Genomic DNA, 24,235 nt, shown 5'->3' on the forward strand with positions numbered 1-24,235 from the left:
TGGTGCTTTCAAGGGGTCTCGGACAAAATCCGCCGTTCTGGAAGAAATAACAGCTCATCATAATTTAATCAGTCCGCCCCCTTTTTCAAGCCCGTGACAATCCTAGTAGCTACCTGTGAGACAAAAGCGTAGTTTTACGTTTTATGTACTGACTATCGTCGTCATATTTTCTGACAGCATTTACAGACTTTGCCGAGTCATTCAAACACGCTTGTAACCTGGATGTCGTTTACATGTTTTCAGACAGTTCCTGAACGCACCGTGATAACCCGAGTTTGTTAAGTCATCACGTGCTGTGTTGGACTGAAAATCACTAGTTAAACTGTTTTCAGTCATTTTTTCAATTAACTGCTGTTGGATTATTTTAAAAACGTTTTTAATCTCTACTCGTTTCTACTGTATTTAAAAAAATATATATTTAAATACAAACAAAACAAAATCTTTGTTTCTGTCCTGATGCTGCAGCAACACCTTAAATTTCCTCCCATGGGGATTAACAAAGACATATTTAATTTCCTTTTTTTTTTTTATTTCACTTTATTAATCCCTGAGGGGAAATTTCTTCACTACAGCAGGGGGTCTCTCAGGGGGGAGCTGCTGCAGCAGGCTGCCACTAGGCGGCGCCAGGTAACCTGACCTGAGGTGCATGTTGTTGGATGATGGGAGGAAGCCGGAGAACCCGGAGAGAACCCACGCAAGCACAGGGAGAACATGCAAACTCTGCACAGAAAGGCCCAGGACCGGATTCGAACCCGGAACCTTTTTTGCTGTGAGGTGACAGTGCTAACCACTGCACCACCGTGCCCGCGCTTACTAGAAATATTAGCATTAAGCTTTCACGTGTCAAATGTTGTTTTTCACTAAAAGTAAATTCGTTGCCATGGAGACAACCAAGCACCAGAAACGGATGTAAAAAAAAAAAAAAAGGAAGTTCATATTATTTTGCATACTTCTTTTGTGGGAGATATTCAAGTTTTTAGAAGGTTTTAAATTTGATGTAGTCAGATTTTGCCATGATTTGTACAAATAATAAGTAAAAACGATGGGACCGATTGAGTTTCTACTAGTGTCACTGAATTAAAGATATTTTTCACTGAAAATTATTAAAAAAAAAAAAAAATTTTGAATTAAAATCACTGAGCAACATTTGTCTGTTGCTTCGTGTTTTCAGTACTAAAAAGATTACATCGAATGCAAAAGGGAAAATTGTCTTTTTATTATCTATATTTCACCACATAACACAAACAACAATGAAACCGACATGAATTCACTCATTTTGATATTAAAAAAAAAAAAAAAAAAAAAGACAGTTACCTCGAAACCACCAAAGATTGCTTTGAGAAGATCTGTTGCGTTTCCATTTTTTTTTTTAAGAAGAAGAAAACTCATTACAACTCATTATTGGTCAGAGTGGATCCGTGAAAAAGGGGAGAGAAACTGACACTTTTGGCATAAAATCATTGATTTTAACATCCTTGCAGGTCCCTTTTAAAAAGTTCCCTCCACAAGGAGATACCAAAACACTGGATTTCCTCTCACTGCAAATGAAATAAAAAAGTATGATTTCCAAATGCCCTTCTTTTAAATCTTCCTCCTGTTAACCATCTCAAAACAAACAAAAAAAATAAGAAATACTGATTGTATATGTTAACGGTGTAAAATTTCCCCTCGGGGATTAATAAAGTAACTACCTAACCTAAGACATGTAAACATTTAGCGATTTGACACTTGGATATGGCTGTAAAATAAAAATAAAATGGTTCTATGAGAGCGGTGGGGGGGAGGGGGGGGGACCAATACTTTACAGCAGCAGTTTATAAAACTTTACGGCTTGGTTTTTATTTAAAAAAATGTTACTCTACGAGATGCTGATAAGACTTCAGGAATGAATAACGCAGGTAACTGTGACTTTTCCTTTAAGTACCGTTTGTGAGGGTTCAGACGAGCAGCGTGGTGTGTGTGTGTGTGTGTGTGTGTGTGTGTGTGTGTGTGTGTGTGTGTGTGTGTGTGTGTGTGTGTGTGTGTGTGTGTGTGTGTGTGTGTGTGTGTTTTTATCTGCCCAGTACGGTGGCCAGCAGGGCCATTCGGATGTACATGCCGTTCTCCGCCTGACGGAAGTACGTCGCCCTCGGGTCCGTGTCCACCTCCACGCTGACGGGGACAAAAACAAAACAAAAACAAAAGACAAAGAGGAGGTTTAGATCGACCTAATATAATAAATTAAAAACATCACTGAGCTGACCAACAGCTGATTTAATCATTTATTTGGGCTTTTGAAGCACTAACGCGGAAGAAATTTCCGGTTTCTCCGATTTTCTAATTTTCTATGTTGACGAACAAAAATCTCTTTTCTTTTTTACAGTATTTTTTTTTTTCTCATCTTATCGATTTATCAGGAAAGTAAGATGCAGACTAACTGAGAATGAGATTCCCCCTTTTAAAAAAAACGAGCTCTTACCTGATTTCGTTGACTCTGGGCAGCGGGTGCATCACCACCATCTTGGTTTTGGCGACGGTCATGATGTGAGGCGTGAGGACGAACTGACCGAAACACTGACGGAGAAACGACACGGACGCACGGTTAGACGGCAGGAAAACGATTACGAAGTTAGCAAGACTGAAACATCTAAAAAAAAAACAACAACCTGAAACATTTATTGACTGAATTTTATGAGACTACGGCGACGTCTGGTGGCAGTCGGTGGTATTGCAGCTTTAAGGCACTTCAGCCTAATTTTTCAGACCCGGAAGCTACGAACACTTTTATATCCGATACTTAAAAAAAAATAATAAAAAAATTTAAGAAAAAGAGAAATATATTTCTCATTGCAGTACAAACTGAAAACAAACAAAACCCGGTGTTGTGTTTTTTTTTCTTGCAGCTACAAATCAACAAATGTCCCCTAAATGACTAAAACGCAAGTTATCGCTAGACGTTACGATTTACGTCCGTCCGATAAATGACTCACGCAATGACCTATAATGACCGAGGCAAACATGCCGACGTTGTGCCGAGTAGACAAAAAAAAATAAAAGGTCTGTGGGGTCTAAAACTTACAGCGTTGTACTCGTCCTCAGACGCGAAGCGCTCCTTCTGGATCCTCGTCATGTAGAGGACGTCGGTCTCCGGCAGCGCCTCCTCGATGCTGTCGAACTCCTCCTGCAAAAAAAAAAAAAAAAAACACCACAAAATTCAGTTTGTCTTTTTTCTTGTGTCGAGTCCTCCCCTCCTCCCCCCTTCCTCTCCCCCCCCCCCGAACCTGTTTGATGCCCTTGGAGGCGACGTAGCTGATGATCTCCGCGGGCATGTGGAGGTTCTTGGGAGCGACGTAGCGCAGCGTGATGCGGTACTGAGTCAGCAGTTTGGCGAGGGAGTGGACGGTGCGACCGTGTTTCAGGTCCCCGACCATCGTTATCTGTCGGGTGGGGGAAGAAAAAAAACAACAACACACGAGTCGCGACGAGTTTCTCTTCTTTCAGTTTAACGGTCATGTGTTTGTTTATTTTTGTATTTTTTTTAATAATTCGAGTCGTCCCTCACCGTCATGCCGTTGACCGTCCCCAGCTCCTCCCTGATGGTGAAGACGTCCAGCAGCGCCTGGGTGGGATGCTCCCCGACGCCGTCGCCGGCGTTGATCACCGGTTTGCGGCAGTGACGTGACGCACTCTGAGAGATAAAATGAAAAAGAAGAAAAACAAAAAAGTCACGTGAGGACGAAACTGAAAAGTCCTCACACCTGCTGTTAGCTTAAAAAAAAACAGGTGAAGCTACACGACTCCAACGGCATCCAGCAATTATTAGGGTTACAGGAACTAAGCAAAATAAATAGTAGTTACTGGACGTAACTCCAGTTCTACGAGTATGTTTGGACTTTTCTTTTTTCTTTTTCTTTCCTAAGACATCAGTTAGGGAAACACTGGAAGGTTTGTCGATATGAGGGCTCACACAAAGAGCATAGAGATGATATATAAACCAGATTAATATCCAATATAGAAATCTCGTCTTTCTGGAAAGTCCGCTTTTGTTTCTCCTTTTGTACAACAACAACAACAACAACCCACCTCTACAGCTCCGGGCGTCGGGTGCCGGAGCACCAGCACGTCAGCGTAGCAGCTCATGGTCTGAACCGAGTCGGCCAGCGACTCTCCTTTCTGCGAGGACGACGTGGACTCGCTGAAGTGGACGACGGAGCCGCCGAGGCGCTGCATGGCCGCCGCGAAGGAGCTGCTGGTGCGCGTGCTGACCTCGTAGAACATGGACGCCATCACTTTACCCTGGACGGGGAGGAGAAGGAGGAACACGTGTTTGCGCGCGCGTCTGAATCCCGAGAAACAAACCGCAAATAAATCACCAGCGTATTAAAAAGGAAAATTCAGATTAATTTCACCGTGGTGTTTTTTTCCCCCTGACTGTGCAAGGTGGCCAAGTTCTGGGTTTACTTTCAGTCCGACTCAAAAAAACAACCCACATTTTGAATTATTTACGTAAAAGAAAAAGGAAAAAAAAAACTTTTTTTGGGAAGCTGCTGCTGGGAGTTTTACGCTAGTTGCTTCAATATGTTTTTTTTGGGGAGATACCTTCAGGATTTCCAGGCTTCGCTCTTTCTGAACCATCAGACGCAACGTGTGGGCGACGTTGAAAAGGTGCGAGATCTGAAAACAGGAAAAAAAAAAAACAGGTGCATGAAAATCAAAAGTCCCGGCAAGCACGGACACATCAAGCTTTTTTTCTTTTCCTGCCGGTGTGGTTGTGTGTTTGTGTTGTTGTTGTGTGTTTGTGTTGTTGTGTTTGTGTGGTTGTGTTTGTGTGTGTTTGTGTTGTTGTTGTGTGTTTGTGTTGTTTTGTGTGTTGTTGTTGTGTGTTTGTGTTGTTGTGTGTTTGTGTTGTTGTGTGTTTGTGTTATTGTGTGTTTGTGTTGTTGTGTGTTTGTGTTGTTGTGTGTTTGTGTTGTTGTGCACCTGCTCCTTGCTGAACTGCCTGACGGACAGGACGTGCTGTCCCACCAGCAGGTGCAGCAGAGGCGAGGTCTGGAAGTGGGCCACCTGTCCGGGAGGGTTCGGTCCCAGCCCGGACTGCGGGGACAGCAGCCTGGACAGAGGCGGCGGGTGGCCGTAACCGTCGGCGACGCCGGCCACAGGGAGCGCGACCATCTCTGCGGACAATACAGCGACACCAATGAATCGGATATTTAAAACATAAGACTATGAATAAAACAGAGATATGAGAGTGAGTGAGTGAGTGAGTGTGTGTGTGTGTGTGTGTGTGTGTGTGTGTGTGTGTGTGCGCGCGTGCCACTAAGGCATCATGGGAGTCGTAGTACCTGGCAGTAGTCCGGGATCAGAGGAGCGGTGGGTGCGGGGCGGCTGCAGGTAGCGAGAATCTCCGGTGGCCCGGCGGGGGCTCGGCGCTCGAGTTCGGACCGCGGCGTCGCGGGGAGGAGTCGGACGCGAATGCTCCGGAGTCTGACGCAACACGAAGGAGGATGTTTACAACGCGGAACAAGTAAGATGCATTTTTTACATTTTATTTTAATACTATATAATACCGAAGCCTTTTGAAGACTTGTAAGTAGTCGGCTGCTTTTGTTTTTTTATTTATTTTTTTCCTACCATCGGACTTTCTTTGACGGGTTCAGCAGCAGGATGGACGGAAGCAGCAGCGGGCCAAGTCTTCACATCCTCCCCGTAACCCGGAGCAACCAGCACCTGATGGGACACGGATTCAGTGAGACACAGAAGACATAAACATATATACAGTGGGTACGGAAAGTATTCAGACCCCTTTACATTTTTCACTCTTTGTTTCATTGCAGCCATTTGCTAAAATCAAAAAGTTCATTTTATTTCTCATTAATGTACACTCAGCACCCCATCTTGACAGAAAAAAACAGAAATGTAGAAATTTGTGCAAATTTATTAAAAAAGAAAAACTGAAATATCACATGGTCATAAGTATTCAGACCGTTTGCTCAGTATTGAGTAGAAGCAGCTCAAAAGGCTTCAAAAAATAAACTTTTTTTGATTTTAGCAAATGGCTGCAATGAAACAAAGAGTGAAAAATTTAAAGGGGTCTGAATACTTTCCGTACCCACTGTATATCTATATGTTCATCAGTCTGAGGTCAGAGAACAACAGATTTTTGAGGTTGTATTTACATCTTTCTGATCATATAAATAAATACAGACAACATGTGAGACAAAACAAACTAAAGTCACAGAAGAAACTAACAATTTGGATGACCGTTAAAATAAAAACTGTTTTTTGTTTTGTTTTTCTTTAACAAAGGAGTCAACAACATCAGCCTGTGTGCTTCCCGGATGCCTGACCTGCCCGTCGATGTAGGCCACCTCTCCTCGGAGGACCACGCGGCGGACCTTCCCCTTCACCTTCAGGCCTTGGAACGGGGTCCACTTGGACTTGGTGAACTGCATGGCCGGAGGGATGACCCACTCCTGCTCCAGGTCCACCTGAGGAGACGCGGACGAGGAGGTCAGAGGACTAATCGTGTGTAGAGAAGGAGCCCCGCCCCCCCACGTAAGATTCCCCCGCGTACCTCCACGTAGGTGTTCTCCTGCACGGGCAGGTTGAAGATCCTTCGCGGATTGTCGTAGAGACGGCGGATGATGTCGTCCAGCGTCAGGCGCCCGTCGCTGACGGCGGTCAGCAGCAGCGGCAGCATCGTCTCCAGGCCGGGGTAGCCGGGAGGAGGCCGCTCGCCGCTCTTCTCCTCCAGCGAGTGAGGAGCTGACAAAATTAAAAATAAAAATAAAACGCGCGTTGTTCGGGGGCTGAGGGCGACCGGCTGTCTGAGCTTTTAAAAGGGACGGGAAACTGACCGTGGTCGGTGGCGAAGCAGTCGATGATGTCCAGGTTCTCCCAGAGGGCCTCCATGTCCTCGCGGGCTCCGAGCATCGGTCGGACCTGCGCCCGTCCGTCACCGATCTCCGACACGTCGTCCTCGCACAGGAAGAGGTGGTGAGGCGCCACCTCGCAGGTCACCTGGATGCCCTTCTGCTTCGCCGCTCGGATGATCAGGATCTGAAAGAGTCGGAGAAGTTGGTGACGGGTATAAAAAAAAAAAAAAAGTGACCAAGAATTTAGAACGGAGAACTTAAAGTAGTCCCGACCCAGCGATCTGATTGGTCGACTGCACGATTGACTCGTCGCTAGAAAATATCACTTCGCCTTCTCAGTGGGAATATATAGTTGGAATGAAATATGACATAATATGAAATATAATGTTGTTATAGGTCTATTAAATGTGCAACTTCAAATCCTAGCGGCGGCTAGCTTGACCAGGTTTGGTTTTTAACACAGAACACGGTGCGAAAAATCTTTAAAAAATCGGGGAGAAAAAAAAAGAGTCCATCGATATATTTTTTTTTAGTAGATATCTTACTTACAGCAAGAGTTAGCTCGCTGAGCAGTTTCGTGTTTCTACGTGCTTTATGTATCCGTTTAAGAAATAAATAAAACGGACCAGATCTCGTCTCTCTGTTGCTAGGGTCGTTGCTAAGCGTCAGCCCCTACTTTCCTGGAGTAGCAAACATTGCATTCGTTACCCGTAACAGTCTACTTGATGCGACCGACCGACCGACCGTTTTCCCAGTTCTTAAGTCGTACACCCAAGCGTTGCCACGGAAACGGCGATCGCGCGAACAAAAAAGGTTTTATATTTTGAGAGCGAATCGCCCCCAAAATATGAACCAAGTACACGCAGGAAGTTAAAAGAGGATGAACTTACTTGAATTTTAAAGAATAAAACATTAAACTAAACACCAGTATTTATTTCATCCGTCCTTTTTGAAGTTACAAACATTTTTTTTTAATTTTTAAAAAAATATTTTTGACCTCCTCCTTCTTGGCCACGTGGCAGATGTGGACGGGCCGCTGGTACAGCTGAGCCACCATCAAGATGGCGGCCACCGTCTGCTTCTCGGCGTGAGCCACGATGGGCATCTGCTTGGGCCACTTCTCAAAGTGCTTTAAAAAAAAAAAAAAAAGAGTTTGTAAGTGACAAACGAATGGATGCAGCACCTCTAATGACCACTAGAGGCCACACACCGATATGACTGTAAAACTTGAGCTGATCCACAAAATAAATGAAGCTTTAAAAAAATATTTACAGATGAATGTTAGTGACAGATATATAAAATGACGCACAAGATATTTTCATTTCAAACATACTCCTATAAAAGAAAGAAAAAAACAATTCGGTATTTAAAAATATATAATAAATCAGTTAGAAAGGAAACAATCAAAGCTCGTCAGACAGGATGAAAAAGCGACTTGAGGGGAAACAAAAGGAGAAAACTGCATGTTAATGACTATGAATGTTAAATAGCTTCAACTTCAGGTAAACTTCAGCTGAAGAAATCTCCCGGGTGACTCTGGCCCACCTCCATCCACAGAGAGACGTTGTCCATCTTGAGGGTGGAGTACGTGTCGTTCAGGTACATCTTCAGGCCGGCGGTCTGGCCGGCGATGGCCGGCAGGGCGGCGGCGTTGTCCGACGCGGCGCCCACGTAGAGGGCGTAGTCGCAGCGGCAGCCCGCTTTGGCCAGCTGAGGAACAGAGCAGGGTTTATGTCGCATTAATTAAAGTGACTTTCTTCTTTATTATCTAATTAATGACGGAGTATTTTCAGATGGAACTCTAGAAAACTAATAATAACTTATTTTCTTATAAACAACGAATTTTCCCAAACTAGTTGAATGGGAGTCTATGGAGCCGACCTCTAGTGGCACTTGGTGGTATTGTAGCTTAAAGGCACTTCCGCATCTACAGATTACAGTTTTAAACTTCCAGACACAAACAAAAGCAACAGGTAAGGACGTCGGCGTGTTTTTGTTTTTTTTACCTTCTGGACCAGAGCCAGAGTGCCGGCGTCGGTGATGGCGGGCGACGTGTTGGGCATCGCACACACCAGGGTGACTCCTCCGGCCAGAGCGGCCGCCGTGCCGGAGCAGAAGTCCTCCTTGTGGGTGGCGCCGGGCTCCCGGAGGTGAACGTGGACGTCGATCAGGCCTGAGATTCAATCGAAAAAAAAAAAAAAAAATTTAAAACAGTGAACAACAAAAACTCCCATCTCCCCTCTGAGCTGCCGACTCACCGGGCAGGCGGACGAGGGTCTGCGACGTCATGCTGTCGACGTGAGTTTTCACCGGCGGCGTCCGTCCGATCTGACGGAGAGCCTAAAAAAACAACAACAACAAAAAAAACGCTGCTTCAGCAGTCTTGAAACCGAAGGGGAAACACTTCACCAACCCCCCAAAGGGAAGACGGCTCTCACCTGAACGAAGAGCTTGGTGCACTTGATGTCGATGATGAGCGGGACGGAGTAGTCGATGGCCATGCGGCGGGTCCGGTAGCCCTTGGTGACGAAGGAGGAGAGCCGCCGGCCGCCGCTGTTCCTCATAGAGAGGTTGATGACCAGGTCGAAGTGGTTCTCCTCCAGGTAGTTCATGATGCTGCGCTGCTTCTCCTTGGTGGGACAGTCGCTGTCGTCCTCCTCGAACGGCCAGTCCACCGCCGTCACCTGGAGACGGGCGTTTTAGGGAGTCGCGCGTCGTCATGGTTACCATTAAAAACACTTAAACGATAGATAAATATCACCGCAATAAAATGATCGGATTTACAGGTGAATTCACGCAGTCTTTAAAAAAAACAAAAAAAAACATGATTGAATCAGGATTTTTACATTTACACGTATGACTGGATGTTCAAAAACTAGTTATAATTTTACAACAAACATAAAAACCAACAAAAAAACCCGGCATTGTAGAAAAAAAACAGTAACCAATAAATATTAAAATGAACTCATCTCCGATTACGCCAGTGTTTTTATGCGAATGAGGCAAAATGATTGAGTTACAAGAATAATATCTCATTGCAAAAAAATAACTTTGTGGCACAACAGCACCCCCTCCTCTAAAATGCGGTACTGCACCCACTTTTTTCTTTTAATTTGCATGATTTTGATGATTAAAAAAAATTGGCTTAACATTTTTATTTTCTTTATTTGCAAAAAGATGGGAATTTTTAATTCTAGTGTTTCTTTTTTAAACTTGAGAGGAGACGTTTTCTAAACCGGTTTAAATTGTCAAGTTTTGAAAAAAAAAAAAAAAAGAGCCAAATTTTGGTTGAGGGATTTTTTTTTGTTGCCTTTATTCCAACTCTATCATTATATGGAGTTTCTTCTTTTTTTTTTAAAACAACACATGACTCGAGGAGACGTACCTTGACTCCATGTTCGGTGTAGAAGTCGGCCGTCCCCAGGCTGGCGTACAGGTCGTATCCCAGAGACTCCAGAGCCTGAACCGTGGGCAGCAGCTCGCTCTTGTTCTAACGAACACACAAAAATAAAAAATAAAAATCGAGGCAAACTAATCAATAAAAATCACCTTCACTAAAAAAAAAAAAAAAACACAACAACGCTGGTTGACGACAATTTTTAAATGCTTCAGTTCCGGCCTCAGTTTTATATGGTGGCACATTAAACGGTAACTGAATATTTCCTACAATATATATTCATTTTGAGATAACTAATAGTTTAAATTTCTTTTCGAACACATTGATTACTTTATTTTCTAATGAAAAATGAAAAATATACAGAATATTATTTATATTGTAAAACTCTGGTTAGAAAGATGGGCTTTAATGTTAGTTATTTTCAAGAGAAGATGATTCTTTGTAAATGTTCATATGAATTCATATTCATCATAATTATTCTGTTATATTTTGTATGCCATATGTTTGGTTTTGACAGAAGTATTTAATCGTATGCAGTGTTAAAATGTGAGCATTTATTGATTGTACTGCGCAACATGAACCCTCGGGAAGAATACCTGTTGCCACGGTAACGTGGATAGAAACAAACAGTTAACATTATGCTGTATATTTTACCATCGATTATTCCATTTATTTGTGTGTCGTATATTTAAGTTTTGATACTGTATGTAGCGTTAAAATACGAGCATTTATTGACTGTACTGCCTATTTACGAACATCAGGAGGAGTAATTGTTGCCATGGAAACATATGGGTGCAAATAAACAGCGGCAGCCCCGTTCACCGAGCGTTATGAGATTTTTTTTTTTCGTACCTTGTAGCTGCCGATGGACAGCAGGATGTTCTTCTTGGGGATCTTGAAGCCTGTGGACAGCATGGCCTTGAGGTACGCCTCGTACCGGTTCTCCCCGAAGCACGCCACCTCGCCGGTGCTGGTCATCTCCACGCCGAGCACCACGTCGGCGCCGGCCAGCCGCGAGAACGAGAACTGAGGGACCTGGAGGACGGACGACACACAGTCAGCGTTACTTTGGTGATTCCACTGGTGTGTGGGGGTTAGAAGAAGAAGAAGAAGAAGGAAGAAGAAGAAGAAGGAAGAAGAAGGACGAAGAGGAGGAAGAAGAAGAAGAGGAAGAGGAAGAAGAAGAAGGTCCCCAAAACTCACTTTGACTCCGACGATGCCTTTCCCTCTCATCAGGCCCACGGGCTCCACCTCCTCCCCCATGATGACCTGCGTCGCCAGGGCGACGAGGTCCACTCCCAGCGTCTTGGATACGAAGGGGAACGAGCGGGAAACGCGGACGTTGCACTCGATCACCTTCAGCTGGTCGTCCTGGAAGAATTAAAAAAAAATAAAAATAAATAAATAAGTGGAAAATCATTGTTCTCAAATGTGACGACAGAAAGAAAGAAGAAATCTCAAAATCCATTACAAAAAAAAAAAGGTATACGAACACGGGTTAACGATAAATGTATAGCCTGGTGTTAACCAGACCCCCCCTCCCCCCCTCCCCTGATGGGTTCTCACCTTAGCGATCAGCTGCAGGTTGAACGGCCCGGTGACCTGCAGCTCCTGTCCGATGGCGTGGACGATCCTCTGGATCCTCTCGATGGTTTTCTGATTGAGGTCCTGCGGTGGCGTCACCAGCGTGGCGTCGCCCGAGTGCACGCCGGCGTTCTCCACGTGTTCCGACACGGCGATGGCGATCACCGCGCCGTCGCACGCCACCGCGTCCACGTCGATCTCCTGCGAGAGACGGCGCGGTTTTAAGCACTTTCAAATTTTCGAACTTTGACGCGTTACCTCTCGTGGGTGAACGTTTCCTTCATTTCCCTGACCTTTGCCTCCTGGATGAACTTGGAGATGACCACGGGGTGTTCCTTGGACACGGCCACGGCGCTGCTCAGGTACTTCTCCAGGTCGCTGTCGCCGTAGGCGACGTTCATGGCGGCGCCGCTGAGGACGTAGGAGGGACGCACCAGGCAGGGGTACCCGACCGTTTCGCAGAACTTCACGGCCGACTGCGAGGAAAACAAAAAAGGAAAAAGGAAACATGACGGCGACTTTGAATAATCTCGACACCCTCCACGTTCTTTCAATTTAAATGCCTAAAATCGGTCACCTCGATCTCGGAGAGCTCCCTCCACTGCGGCTGGCTGATGCCGATGGTGTCGAGCATGCGGGAGAACTTGAAGCGGTTCTCGGCGCAGTCGATGAAATCGGGCGACGTGCCCAGGATGCGGCACAGCTGGCGGTGCAGCGACATGGCGATGTTGTTGGGCAGCTGGCCGCCCATGGACAGGATCACGCCCTCCGGGTTCTCCCGCTCGTAGATGTCCATCACCACCTTGAGGGGGGTGGGGGTGAGGGGTTGGGGTGTCAAGTTAACGCTTTGCGCGACGAGAGGTTATAGTTAGAAAAAGGAAAAAAGTCAAACCTCGAAGGAGATCTCGTCGAAGTAGAGGCGGTCGCACATGTCGTAGTCGGTGCTGACCGTCTCGGGGTTGTAGTTCACCATGATGGTCTTGTAACCCATCTGTAAAAAACAAACAAACAAAACAAAAAACACGACTCGTTTAGGGAACGTTCGGTTTATTGGCTCCGCCCACAAACGGTTTAACGTCATTCGATGATAGAAGGGAAAGTTAAAAACATTTCCTCCCCGTTATTTAAATATTTAAAATGTTAAAAGTAGCTTCGCTTCCATTGTAGGTAAATCTTTTTCTGCGCGGTGTCACCGCCTCACCTTCCTGAGCTGCGTGATGCAGCCGACGGCGCACCAGTCGAACTCCACGCTGCTGCCGATGCGGTAGACGCCCGAGCCGATCACCATGACGTGCTGCTCGCCGAAGCTCAGGTCGTCCTCGGCGCCGTGGTACGTCAGGTACAGGTAGTTGGTGTGGGCGGGCCACTCGGCCGCCACCGTGTCGATCTGCTTCACCACCGGCAGGATGGACCAATCGTGACGCAGCTTCCGGACGGCCAGCTCGGTGCTGCGGAACATTTTTTTTTTTACAGAATTAAGAATAAAAAGCAAAACTTCAGGCAAAAAAAATATTTTTGACTTTGGCCCCGCCCACCTCTGTACGGCCTGAGCGATCTGCTTGTCCGAGAAGCCGAGCTGCTTGGCCTTCCTCATCACCTCCGGAGGCATGGCGCTCTCATCCTGCACGGACAGAAAGAAATGGCGGTCAGAAGAAGAAGAAGAAGAAGAAGGAAAAAAAAAAAAAATTGCGTCGTCCCTCGTCGTCTTCTCCCACCTGGTTGTACGTCTCCAGCAGCCGCTCGTGGTCGGCGATGTTCTTCATCTTGTGCAGGAACCAGCGGTCGATCTTGGTGAGCTCGTACAGCTGGTCCACCGTGTAGCCGGCCCGCAGCGCCGCCGCCAGCACGAAGATGCGCTTGTCCGTCGGAGTCTGCAGCTCCTGGTGGGCGAAAAAAATTAAATAGAATCCGATGAATATCTACCGTGGTGCTTCTTTGTTTTTGTCAATTATGAGCAATCTGGTCGTGGTAATTTGATTTTGATTTGCACTAATCAAAAACATAAAAGATTTAAATAAATTAAAATGATGCAGTGCAGGGAAGCGACATCGCTACATAAAAATAATGGAAACAAATAACAACAGAATATTAGTAACAACAATCACAACAATGTCAATATGAAAGCAAAAAGATATGGCGATGGACGAGTGTGTATATTTGTATGTTGCAGTTACAAAACAGAAGTTAAATGGGTTTTTTTTTAAGCACGTTTTCAAGCATTTAATAGAGAAACAGCTTTTTGTCAGATGGGAGAGGCCATCCCATAATTTGTTACCCCATTGGCCTCTGCAGGGGAGAAATTTAGGTGGATGAAGATCTGAGACTTGACGGGTGTAAATTTGCTTTAAAGTAAAGTCTTAATCTGTAGTTTCTGAAATAGACTGTGAATCTGATCGGGTTTACAATCCTAACAAAATGTTTTTTGACGAAACAAATTTGATCAACAGGTTCCTTCAGAGGTTAAAACAAATAAAAGGTTGTAAAAAAAAAAAAAAAAAAAAAAAAAAAAAAGCTCAACAAGTCAAGAAATAGCGTCTTCGCGAAAGGTTTCGAAGACTTTTGACTTCCCTACGGTTGAAAAATAAATAAAAAGCCTTCAAGAACTTCGATGGATGCCAGTTTCCTTTCAGATAAAACGTACATCGAAATGCCCTTTTTGCTTTTTTTTTGGTACCTTTTCCGAGGCGGGCTTGATGGTGTGGTCGAAGCCGACGCAGTTCTCGTCCACCATCCTCAGAGCTTTCTGAAAGGCCTCCTCGAAGCTGCGGCCGATCGCCATCACCTCCCCTGTAGAGATAAAAAAAAAAAAATGAAATGTTGGTAACGTCAACTTCTACTGGGAACCCGTTGGAGAAATTAACTGCGTAGCCGAAGAACCACGACTCCAAAAGAAATGCCGAAAGATCGAGTTTTCAGACCGATATCGGACGAAATATCACGTTGAAACGTGAAAAAAAATACTACCGATTTTTTTTCCTTTTAAAAAGATCAGTTCAAGCCGTGGTTTCTTACCGACGCTCTTCATGGAGCTGCCGATCTGGGTGGAAACCCGCAGGAACTTGCTCAGATCCCAGCGGGGCACCTTCACCACACAGTAGTCCAAACTGGGCTCGAAGTTTGCCGTCGTCGAGTTGGTGACAGAGTTTCTAGAAAAAAAAAAAAAAAAAAAAAAAATATATATATATATATATATATACATACAGATGTAAAATAAATACTCAGAATTCAGAACTGGAATCCCCCAATTTTAAAAAAAAAATCAGACAGTTGAAAATCTAAAGGGAAAAAAATATATCAAAAAAATAAACAGCAACAAAAAAAAGCAGGAAAATGAAAAAGAGGATTAAGTCAATAATCAGGGTCTCAATCAGGTTTGCTATAATTAAAAAAAAAAAAAAAGTTCAGTACTGTTGCCAAAACAAAACTATTAACTCTTTTTCAAAATAAGCCAAAACCAAATCAGACGCCTTGTTGTTGAACATTATCTTATCGCTAACTTTTCCAAAACCCCCAAAAATACTCAAATTGGTTTTATATTCGAATTTTCCAGAAGTTGTGATGAAAAAAAACCAAAAAAACACATTTTCAAATGATTTACTTGTGTCTAAAATCTGCTTATCCTCAAAACCGAGACGTACTTGAGGAGCGGCAGCGGGATCCCGAGGCCGAGTTTCGCCGCGACGTAGGCCAGAGGGTAACCGGTCGCTTTGCTGGCGAGAGCGGAGCTGCGGGACAGCCGGGCGTTCACCTCGATGATGTAGTACTACGAAACGTTAGAAACACAAAGTTAGACCGGGCAGCGTGGGTTTTTCTATGAATTTGTGTGTTTGAACCTTAATTTTTGTAAAAACAAAACTAAAAACAACCAGCCTCCACGTTAAGAAGGCGCGTCGGGTCAGGAGACACCAGGTGGCTTTTTTTCTTTGTGAATTCGTCCTCCGGAGTCGGATCGTCAACACCGAGTTCTACCGGGACCTTCTGAGGGTTGTTAGCTGTTAACTTGACTTCAGCTGGTTTTTTTGGGGTAAATTTATCTCTTTGTTAACAGGTAATTAGCATTGTTAACTCTTTGTTGAGTTTTGATGTTTTGTTTTTTTTAGCAACATTAGCTGCTTGTTACAGTTGTTAGTTGTAGCAAAATTATCTCCGTTAGCCGTTTGTTCACTTGAGTTAAGCTCATTGTTTTAGCGAAATTAGCTCCATTAGCTATTTTTAAGCTGGTTGTTACTATTTGGTTGTAGATGTATTGTCGCCAAATTAGCGGTCAACAGCAAGCACTATTGAGACGGAAAAACATTCGCTGCAAACCACTTGAACCATGGCGCCAGGGTTCTCCAAATATTTGTCAACGACAGATTCGTCGCTCTCCGACCTTTTCCTAACCCTCGTTGGTCTTCGCGCGTACCTGCTCGGATTCGGGGTTGAGGGCGTACTGGATGTTGCACTCCCCCACGATGCCGAGGTGCCTGATGACTTTGATGGCCGTGTTCCTCAGCATGTTGTACTCGTGGTCGTTGAGCGTCTGACTCGGCGCCACCACGATGGACTCCCCGGTGTGGATGCCGAGCGGGTCGATGTTCTCCATGTTACACACCTGGAAACCGAGAAGAACCCCCGAAACGTAACCGTTAAAAGTCGCGTCGCTGAAGTGTGCAATCGCTCTCCGGTTGCATCGGATTTGACCTCCGGCGTCTCGGCACTCACGGTGATGCAGTTGTCGTAGGCGTCCCGCACCACCTCGTACTCGATCTCCTTCCAGCCCTTCAGGGACTTGTCCACCAGCACCTGGGAGGTGTGGGCGAAGGCCGACGTCACCAGAGAGGTCAGCTCCTCTCGGTTGTTGGCGAAGCCGGAGCCCAGACCGCCGAGGGCGAACGCCGAGCGCACCAGGACTGGGTAGCCGAGACGCTCCGCGGCCGCCACCGCCTACGACGGAATCGGAAAAAAAAAAAAAGAAGTTTGAATCCGTCGAAACCTTGGAGACGAAGCTCGGAGGGACGGTCCGCCTTCCCCTCACCTGCTCCACCGACAGCGCCGCCTCGCTGGGAGCGACGTGCTCGTTGATCTCCTCCATTTTCTCCACGAAGATCTTCCGGTCTTCCGTCATCTCGATGGAGGCGACCGGCGTTCCCAGGACCTTCACGTTGTACCTCTCCAGGACGCCCAGCTTGGTGAGCTCCACGCCGCAGTTCAGAGCCGTCTGACCGCCGAACGTCAGCAGGACGCCGTCCGGACGCTCGTTTTTGATCACCTGCGGGCGACGACCAGGTTCAGGATCTGAGAGGTATTTTTCCACCTACCGCAAACCGTTGTGTCGGTTACAGAAGAAAGAGAGAGAGTCCACACCTCGGTGACGTACTCCGCCGTGATCGGCAGGAAGTAGACTTTGTCGGCGAGACCTTTGGAGGTCTGCACCGTGGCGATGTTGGGGTTGATCAACACCGTCTGGATGTTCTCTTCCTTCAGAGCCTTGATAGCCTGGAAAAAAAAAAAAAAAAAATACAATGGAATTAAAGAGAGAATAAAAACTGTGATCGACATTAAAATACTAAAAGTACCCAGAAAGAGCGGTTCTCAACTGGCGGGTCGTAACCAAGCGGCAACCAGCAGCCAGTTTTAAACCAGTATTCATTGGGATTTTAGCCGCAGTTGCACGTTTATCGCAGGTTGTTTTCAAGTTTTTACTCAGCCAAATTTAAGTCCCGGCTAAAAAGACTGAGGAAAAATGCGGGATCCTGAGATTAAACCAGATTAAACCTCTTCGACAGACCTGCGAGCCGGAGTAGTCGAACTCTCCGGCCTGGCCGATGGACAGACCTCCGGAGCCCAGGATGAGGACTTTCCTGGGTTGGAAAACCTCCTCAGTCTTCGAGGGCCCGGTGAAGGTGAGGTGGTCCAACAGACGCTGCTTCACTGGAAGAATGAAAGATCATCACAAAACAAGCGGTTTTCATTACGGTAACGACCGTTGTCTCGTTACAATTAAATGCATATTTGAACTAATAAAGCTTAAATTACGAATGAGAGACTTTTTTTTTTTTTGTATGATACACGTGTCCACCGGATTTCGTGCAGGTAGATGAAACTGGACTGTACAGTTAAAAACCGCCGGGGCCGTAGTTACCCGATGTCGCAGCTTTGCCCTCTTTGTGGTCTTTCACGGTGTCGAGGAAAACATCGAACAGGCCGACCAGATCCGTGGGACCGGCCATGTGCTCCGGGTGGAACTGAACGCTGCACGAAACGGGTCACAAGAGGATTTAAATGACAAACTATTTACACAAAACAACCGGCTGGATTCAGGCTCCGACGGAGCCCCCGTGTTACCTGAACAGGGGTTTGGTGCGGTGCACGATGCCCTCGTTGGTGTGGTCGTTGGCGTTGGTGAAGAGCACCTCCCAGTCTTTGGGCAGCGTGTCGGGGTCCACGGCGAAACCGTGGTTCTGACTGGTGATGAAGCAGCGGTCGGTTCCGCTGTGGATGCACGGCTGGTTGTGGCCGCGGTTACCGTACCTGAGAAACGAGAGAATGGAAGACGAAATTCTCCTTAAAAACAACAACAACAACAACAACAACAACTTTGGAACGCTTCCTGTGAACAGGTGCGACGTCACTGTTCTCCGATCAGTTGGATTTATATTACAACCGGGGGGGGAAAAAAATATTCGTTTCTGATAAACTTCAAAGAATACTAGATTTTATTAATGATAGAAGCTGCAATATTTGTTTTGTTTGGGGTTTTAATGGAAACTATTTGTCTTGAAAGGAGCGACTGTGAGAAATGTAAAACGAAAACCCACAAAATTGACTACAATAGAACAAAATGCAAAAAAAAAAAAAAAAAGATAAAATTCTTCTCTATATGATTTTTTTTATAATAGTTATTTTCTAATTATTAAATTGGCAGTGAAGTTTACATCACAAAATATGAACAACACAACTAATACGTTTTTAAAAGACATCTCCACCGGAAGCTTTTAGTTCACCGAATTCAACCAGGAAAAACGGCTGAAACGAGGAATTTCCCACAAATCAAATTCCCCAAAAATACTTTTAATTTGAAGGACTAATAGGTCACATAATGACAACATGCATAACGAGGTGTGTCAAAGCGTTCACCAACCACTAAATTTAAATCCAAGTGTAAATATAACGCAGCTACATTCAGAAGGGGCTTCGCATTTTCTGTCGAGGTAACAAAGAAAACAAGTTTTACTCTTTTTTTTTTGGAGTGAATATCAGTATTTTATCTGTCGAGATGCCAACAACATTCCAGCCGGGCACTGGGAAAGAGCTGCTGCCCACCGCGACCTTCACACGGAGCCTGATACCGCTGCCACCGGCAGACTCCCCCCTCCCCCCCCCCTCCCCCCGCCACAGATGTGGTGGAGGAGCTCTGAGCGTTGGAAGTGCAGAGTTGTTTATTCAGCCCCCATTTTCATAACAACGCCGGTCCATCCGCCACTCCGCTTGCTAATGCAGGGAGAGGCCAGACGGCTGGGAACAGCAGAAAAACCCCCGCATTTCACATCACTGCTCTCCCAGAGAAAAGTGGCCGAGTGTGAGAGTGTTTTGCAGTTAGCGCCGAAGGGGGGTGTGGGGGGGAAGGGGTGAAGGGCTTCTCTGGTTCAGGTCACCGGGGGCAACATTTCTGTCTTTATCCCGTTTCGAAAAAGTCTTCTGTAAAGCTTGGCAAGAGGCCGACCGAGCTTCAGACACGAGTCCAAATTTGACTGTCTGCTCCTTTAAAAAGGTGTTTTTAACAGTTTGAAAGAATTCTGGTTCATTGACATTGAAGAATTTGAGCAAACTGTAATTGTTTGGAAAGTTATTGACAATCATATAAAAATTTAAAAATATAAAAATTTGACCAAGCATATATATATATATATATATATATATATAAAGTTTATATATATATATAAAACTTTTTTTGTTTAATCAGATTATCTTTTGGTGTAATCTGATCTAATTCATGTTGTTTGCATGTAAATAAATGAGCCCGACTTCCAACAGTTCAGTTTGGAGGTACTGACTTCATCTTGTAGGTCTTCGCTCCGATGACCAGAGACAGCAGCTGGTGTCCGAGGCAGATACCGAACACCGGCTTCGGGCGGTCCACGCAGACCACCTTCCTCACGCTGCCGATGGTGGCCTCGCAGAGCCGAGGATCCCCGGGACCGTTACTGATGAACAAACCGTCAAAATCTGGAAGAAAGACAATTAAAAAAAATAAACAAAAAAAAAACCCAACCCTAAATGATAAAAGTAGTCCATAAACGGCAAAAACTTTAGGTTACAGAGGTAACCTCGGTTCTCCGATAACAACAGCGTGCCAGTTTCCCGCCAATCAACCGATGTGGTTGCGTACGCACAATAAGACGGGTTTGATTTGAACTTTATGAGATTCAGAAAATCTAACGAAGTCAACAATAATAATAATAACAATAATAATTTTATGTATATAGCACCTTTAAAAACAGAGTTTACAAAGTGCTCTGCAGAGAATCAAAGCATAGTCATACATAATGTCAGTACCGGTAAACATTTAAGAAAACAGGAGGCAAAAAAGACCGAACCATGAAGGTAATGAATACAAGAAAACCAAACAAATAACCAAAACGAGCAAATGGAATAGAAAACAAACAAATAAATAAATGATTAAAATAAACAAACAAAAACAGGGGAACAAAAGAACTGCATAAAAGGACGACATCACTTAAAAGCAATTCTATAAAAATGTGTTTTAAGAAGTGATTTAAAAGAAATCAATGATTCTGCAGGCCTTATCTCCTCAGGTAGGTCGTTCCAAAGTCGAGGGGTCCTAATGGCAAAAGCACGGTCACCCTTTGATTTAAGCCTCGACTTTGGAACGGCCAGAAGGACCCCACCGGAGGATCTAAGGCTGCGAGTCGGCTCATAGAAGTCATAGCGTGTTAGAAAACGTGGCACAATCATTTCTTTGGGCATGTAAACTGCCTGAAAGTCTGAATTAGGTCAATAAGTGCCAGGAAGAGAGCGTGTTACCGACCGGCGGTGTCCAACGGGTGGTCCCAGGGCACGACGGTGACACGGGCTCCCCTCTGAGCCAGGCAGCGGATCTGGTTGTACTTGACGCCGCAGTCCACCACTGTGATTCGCAGGCTGCCGCTGGGGTTGAAAACTCTCGGCTCCTGGAGACGATGAAAAAAATAGAAAAAAAAATAAATAAAAATAACCGGGCATGTCTTGACGATTTCCAGATAAATATTCAAAAACGTAGACTTTGGATCCTTTTATCATCAGCTGACAAAGAATATTGTATTGGTTTTGTTTTTTGTAATAAATGTCTGTTAGTTACTCCTTCGGCTGGCGCTGTCCGGCGAGGCGCATGCGATTCTCAACAGGCGGGCAGAATTGGGCAAAACAAAACAATAACTTCGATGCTTCAAAACAATGAGCTTCAGTTTCTCATACAACTTTGTGTACAAGTATTCTTCTGTAGGAACACTGAACCTGAGTTTTATTCTGGTCATAAACTAAAAAGATCTTTTTCTCCATTTTGAGCCAAGAAAACGCCGTGAGAGAAAAATGAAGTGAGACGGACGGACAACCTGCAGAGAAGAATTGTTAGCAAATTTAAATTGGTAATAAATAATCCCTTCTACTACAGACAGTAACACAAGTCTGGCTTCGGGGTTATACCTTCATGGAGACCTCCTGGACCAGGTTCCTCTGGTCCGGGTCGTCGAAGGCAACGCCGTCCTCGGGAGTCCCGTCCACAACCAGCTTCCCCAACATGGTGCCCTTCTCTCGGATCTTTTTGGTCAGCAGGCGGGTGTCGATCCCTTGGAGGACAACGGGGGGAAAAAAAAACCACTCGTATCGTTTAAAATCGAATAAGCTCACGCAGCGTCATCAAAAACCAGTTTTGAATGAGTTTTTGTGAGACCTTGTAACCCAGGAACGCCCTGCTCTTTGAGCCACTGGTCCAGGGACTTGACCGAGCTCCAGTGACTGGGACTGTCCGACAGCTCCCCGATGATCAGGGCCGCGGCGTGGATCTTGGACGACTCGAACCACTGGTAAGAAAACACATCGCGTTTAAGCCAATCTTTGCTTCGTCACCTGCCGAGACTCAAATAAAACCTCGCTTTTTACAGTTGGACCCCCAACTTTAAAACAACTCGCTCACCTTGCTCAGTCCGAACTCTCCGTCTTCATCCTTCGGCACGCCGTAGTTGCCGACCAGAGGGTAGGTGAGGGTCAGCAGCTGGCAGTGGTAGGACGGGTCGGTGAGGGCCTCGGGGTACCCGACCATGCCCGTCTGAAACACTGAGCGCACACGCAAAATCTGTCACATTCAGCCGCTGCCACAAAAAACAAAAAAAAACCAGAGGCTGGAAAACTACACTGTAAGAAACCTACAACTCCGCATGTACTGTAAAAGATGTCAGTTTACACAAGCTGTTTATTCAGCTCTGTATTATTAAAACCCTGGAGCTGGATTATGTCATCCAACGTCATATAAACCTGACTCCACCAGTCTTCGTTTAAAATCCCGCCACTTCAACGCTGACTCGCTCATTTACTCACAACCACGTGCTGCAAACAGGAAAGTTTATGCATTGACAAAACCGGTGTCCCCTCATCTCCAACTCGGCGTGTCCTACGTTGAGTTCCACGCATTACATGAGATAGTTCCAACTTTCAGAGCATCAAGTCTGCCCCAAAACATCAACCCGGAGACGGACACTTGCTGTTAAAACGTCACGGATGACCCGCGAGGGGCATTTAAAAGAGGACGGAAACCAACACGTGCTGCTATTTTGTGCCCGATTGACGACGTTACGTGCGACAGCGTTGAATTGAGTGATTTTTGAATGGAGTTTGGTTACAGGGGCGGAGGCGGGGGGGGGGGGTGTCAGGTATCTTGTCGGGGGGGGGGGGGGGGTTTGGCGCATTACACCTCTGGATCCGTGACCCTCGTGGCACGCGACAGTCAAAGAGAAATACACACGAGGTTAAAGTTCAGACAGCAAACTGGAGTGAAGTTAAAACATCTTTCAGAAGAAGAAGAAAGGACTTACCAACTTCTCCCGACACCGACGCGCTCGCACCAAAAAGGCGGCCTTTGAACGTCGTCCCGTCCTCCAGCATCAAGGTTGCCATCTTTGCCATTTTATTATTTTGTTGTTGTTGTTGTTGGGTTTAAGATTAGCTGATGCTAACGACTACCGCTCACGAGACGAGCCTCCCCCGGTGTCCACGTGAAAACTCGCGCCGCGCGAGGAAGCAGGAGCTGTAACACCTGGACGACCGAAACACCGCCGGCACCCACCCCCGTCCCTCCCACCGCGATGACGGACACCGGATTTGAAACCGCCGAACACAAACCTGTCCGCGTCCGGTGTAGAAAAAACAACAACAACAACAACAACAAAAAACAAACGGGGGGAACGATTGAACCAAAACAAAACAAACAAACAAAAAAAAGCGCGTAGTTGGGGATAGTTTACCGATTAATCGGGACAGGACGACGGGTTGAGAAACGGTCCACACGCGCCGCCAGCAGCGTGCAAGTCGGTCTGGCGCGAGGACAGGTGAAGTTTGACGCATCTGCGACGCGGCACGCGTTTCCGGTGAGGACCTTTCAAAATAAAATTCTGCCCAGCGCGTTTTCAAACGGAAACGATTACAATTTGATTAGAAGCATCAAAACATGCGCCAAAAACACATTTAAAGACATTAAAACATTAAAAACAGTCATTAAAACATAAAAAAAACTGTGATTTAAAACAAGAAGCGAGCATGAAAATGAAATGGACATTAAAAAAAAAAAAAAAGATAACAGAAAACAGAGCACAATAACAACATGAATTATAATGCAAATGCAACAAAGAGTGCAGAAATCTGTAGCTGTTACAAGTTTATGTGAGGCTTTAATTTTGAAGGTGGAATCGCTTGTTTCCGGTACGATATGGGCCACTTAACACGTTTTAACGTGACCCTGCGTCACCACGCCTACATGGGGGGTGGTGGGGGTGTGGGGTGGGGAGTACCCCCAGCAGAAACTTTTCAGCAGCAGGAAGACTTTCTGCAAATAGGTGAGTTTTAATGCAGCCCCCCCCCCCCCCCTCCATCTAGCCAAACAAACTTCCTCCATTCCTGGATTTTTACAAACGTTTGTGTGTTGTTGTTGTTTTTTTCTATGGTTTTAAAGCACAACGTGTCCAACCTGAATCATCAAAAAGTTATTAACAAAGTTTAATTTTTACCTTAATTTTGTGTGACCCATCACCCACTGCGATGGAAAGTTGTTGTTGTGGGTAAATAACAGAGTAAATAAACATGACCTTCAATAGATTAATATGGGTTTTGTAGGATTAAATAAACTGCTGCTCCGCCACTGAAGCAGGTA

At 45.4% G+C, this 24,235-nt stretch overlaps 1 protein-coding gene across 1 annotated transcript; it reads right to left on the bottom strand.

The window, feature by feature from the left end:
- Positions 1-1,192: 1,192 nt before the first annotated feature.
- Positions 1,193-23,195, bottom strand: cad (carbamoyl-phosphate synthetase 2, aspartate transcarbamylase, and dihydroorotase). The gene is made up of 44 exons (XM_069724800.1): positions 22,905-23,195; positions 22,010-22,149; positions 21,767-21,896; positions 21,520-21,662; positions 20,867-21,008; positions 19,872-20,043; positions 18,163-18,348; positions 17,960-18,069; positions 17,606-17,748; positions 17,182-17,313; positions 16,853-17,086; positions 16,540-16,761; positions 16,241-16,429; positions 15,474-15,598; positions 14,848-14,981; positions 14,510-14,622; positions 13,551-13,715; positions 13,371-13,456; positions 13,037-13,283; positions 12,728-12,826; positions 12,413-12,637; positions 12,129-12,311; positions 11,818-12,036; positions 11,455-11,622; positions 11,104-11,286; positions 10,240-10,344; positions 9,293-9,538; positions 9,113-9,194; positions 8,861-9,027; positions 8,400-8,564; positions 7,852-7,983; positions 6,837-7,038; positions 6,554-6,744; positions 6,327-6,467; positions 5,611-5,706; positions 5,322-5,463; positions 4,960-5,153; positions 4,579-4,653; positions 4,063-4,275; positions 3,542-3,667; positions 3,261-3,416; positions 3,059-3,160; positions 2,459-2,553; positions 1,193-2,151 (listed from the first exon to the last, which is right to left on the bottom strand). Exons 1-44 carry the CDS (start codon positions 22,993-22,995, stop codon positions 2,052-2,054), a joined length of 6,711 nt encoding a protein of 2,236 aa, XP_069580901.1. The 5' UTR covers positions 22,996-23,195; the 3' UTR covers positions 1,193-2,051.
- Between the last annotated feature and the right edge of the window lie 1,040 nt (positions 23,196-24,235).

This window comes from Brachyistius frenatus, unplaced genomic scaffold, assembly GCF_029030835.1.
Source record: "Brachyistius frenatus isolate BFR_SWC_R1_liver_20210118 unplaced genomic scaffold, ASM2903083v1 Contig_396, whole genome shotgun sequence".
In the NCBI taxonomy this organism is placed as follows: domain Eukaryota; kingdom Metazoa; phylum Chordata; class Actinopteri; family Embiotocidae; genus Brachyistius; species Brachyistius frenatus.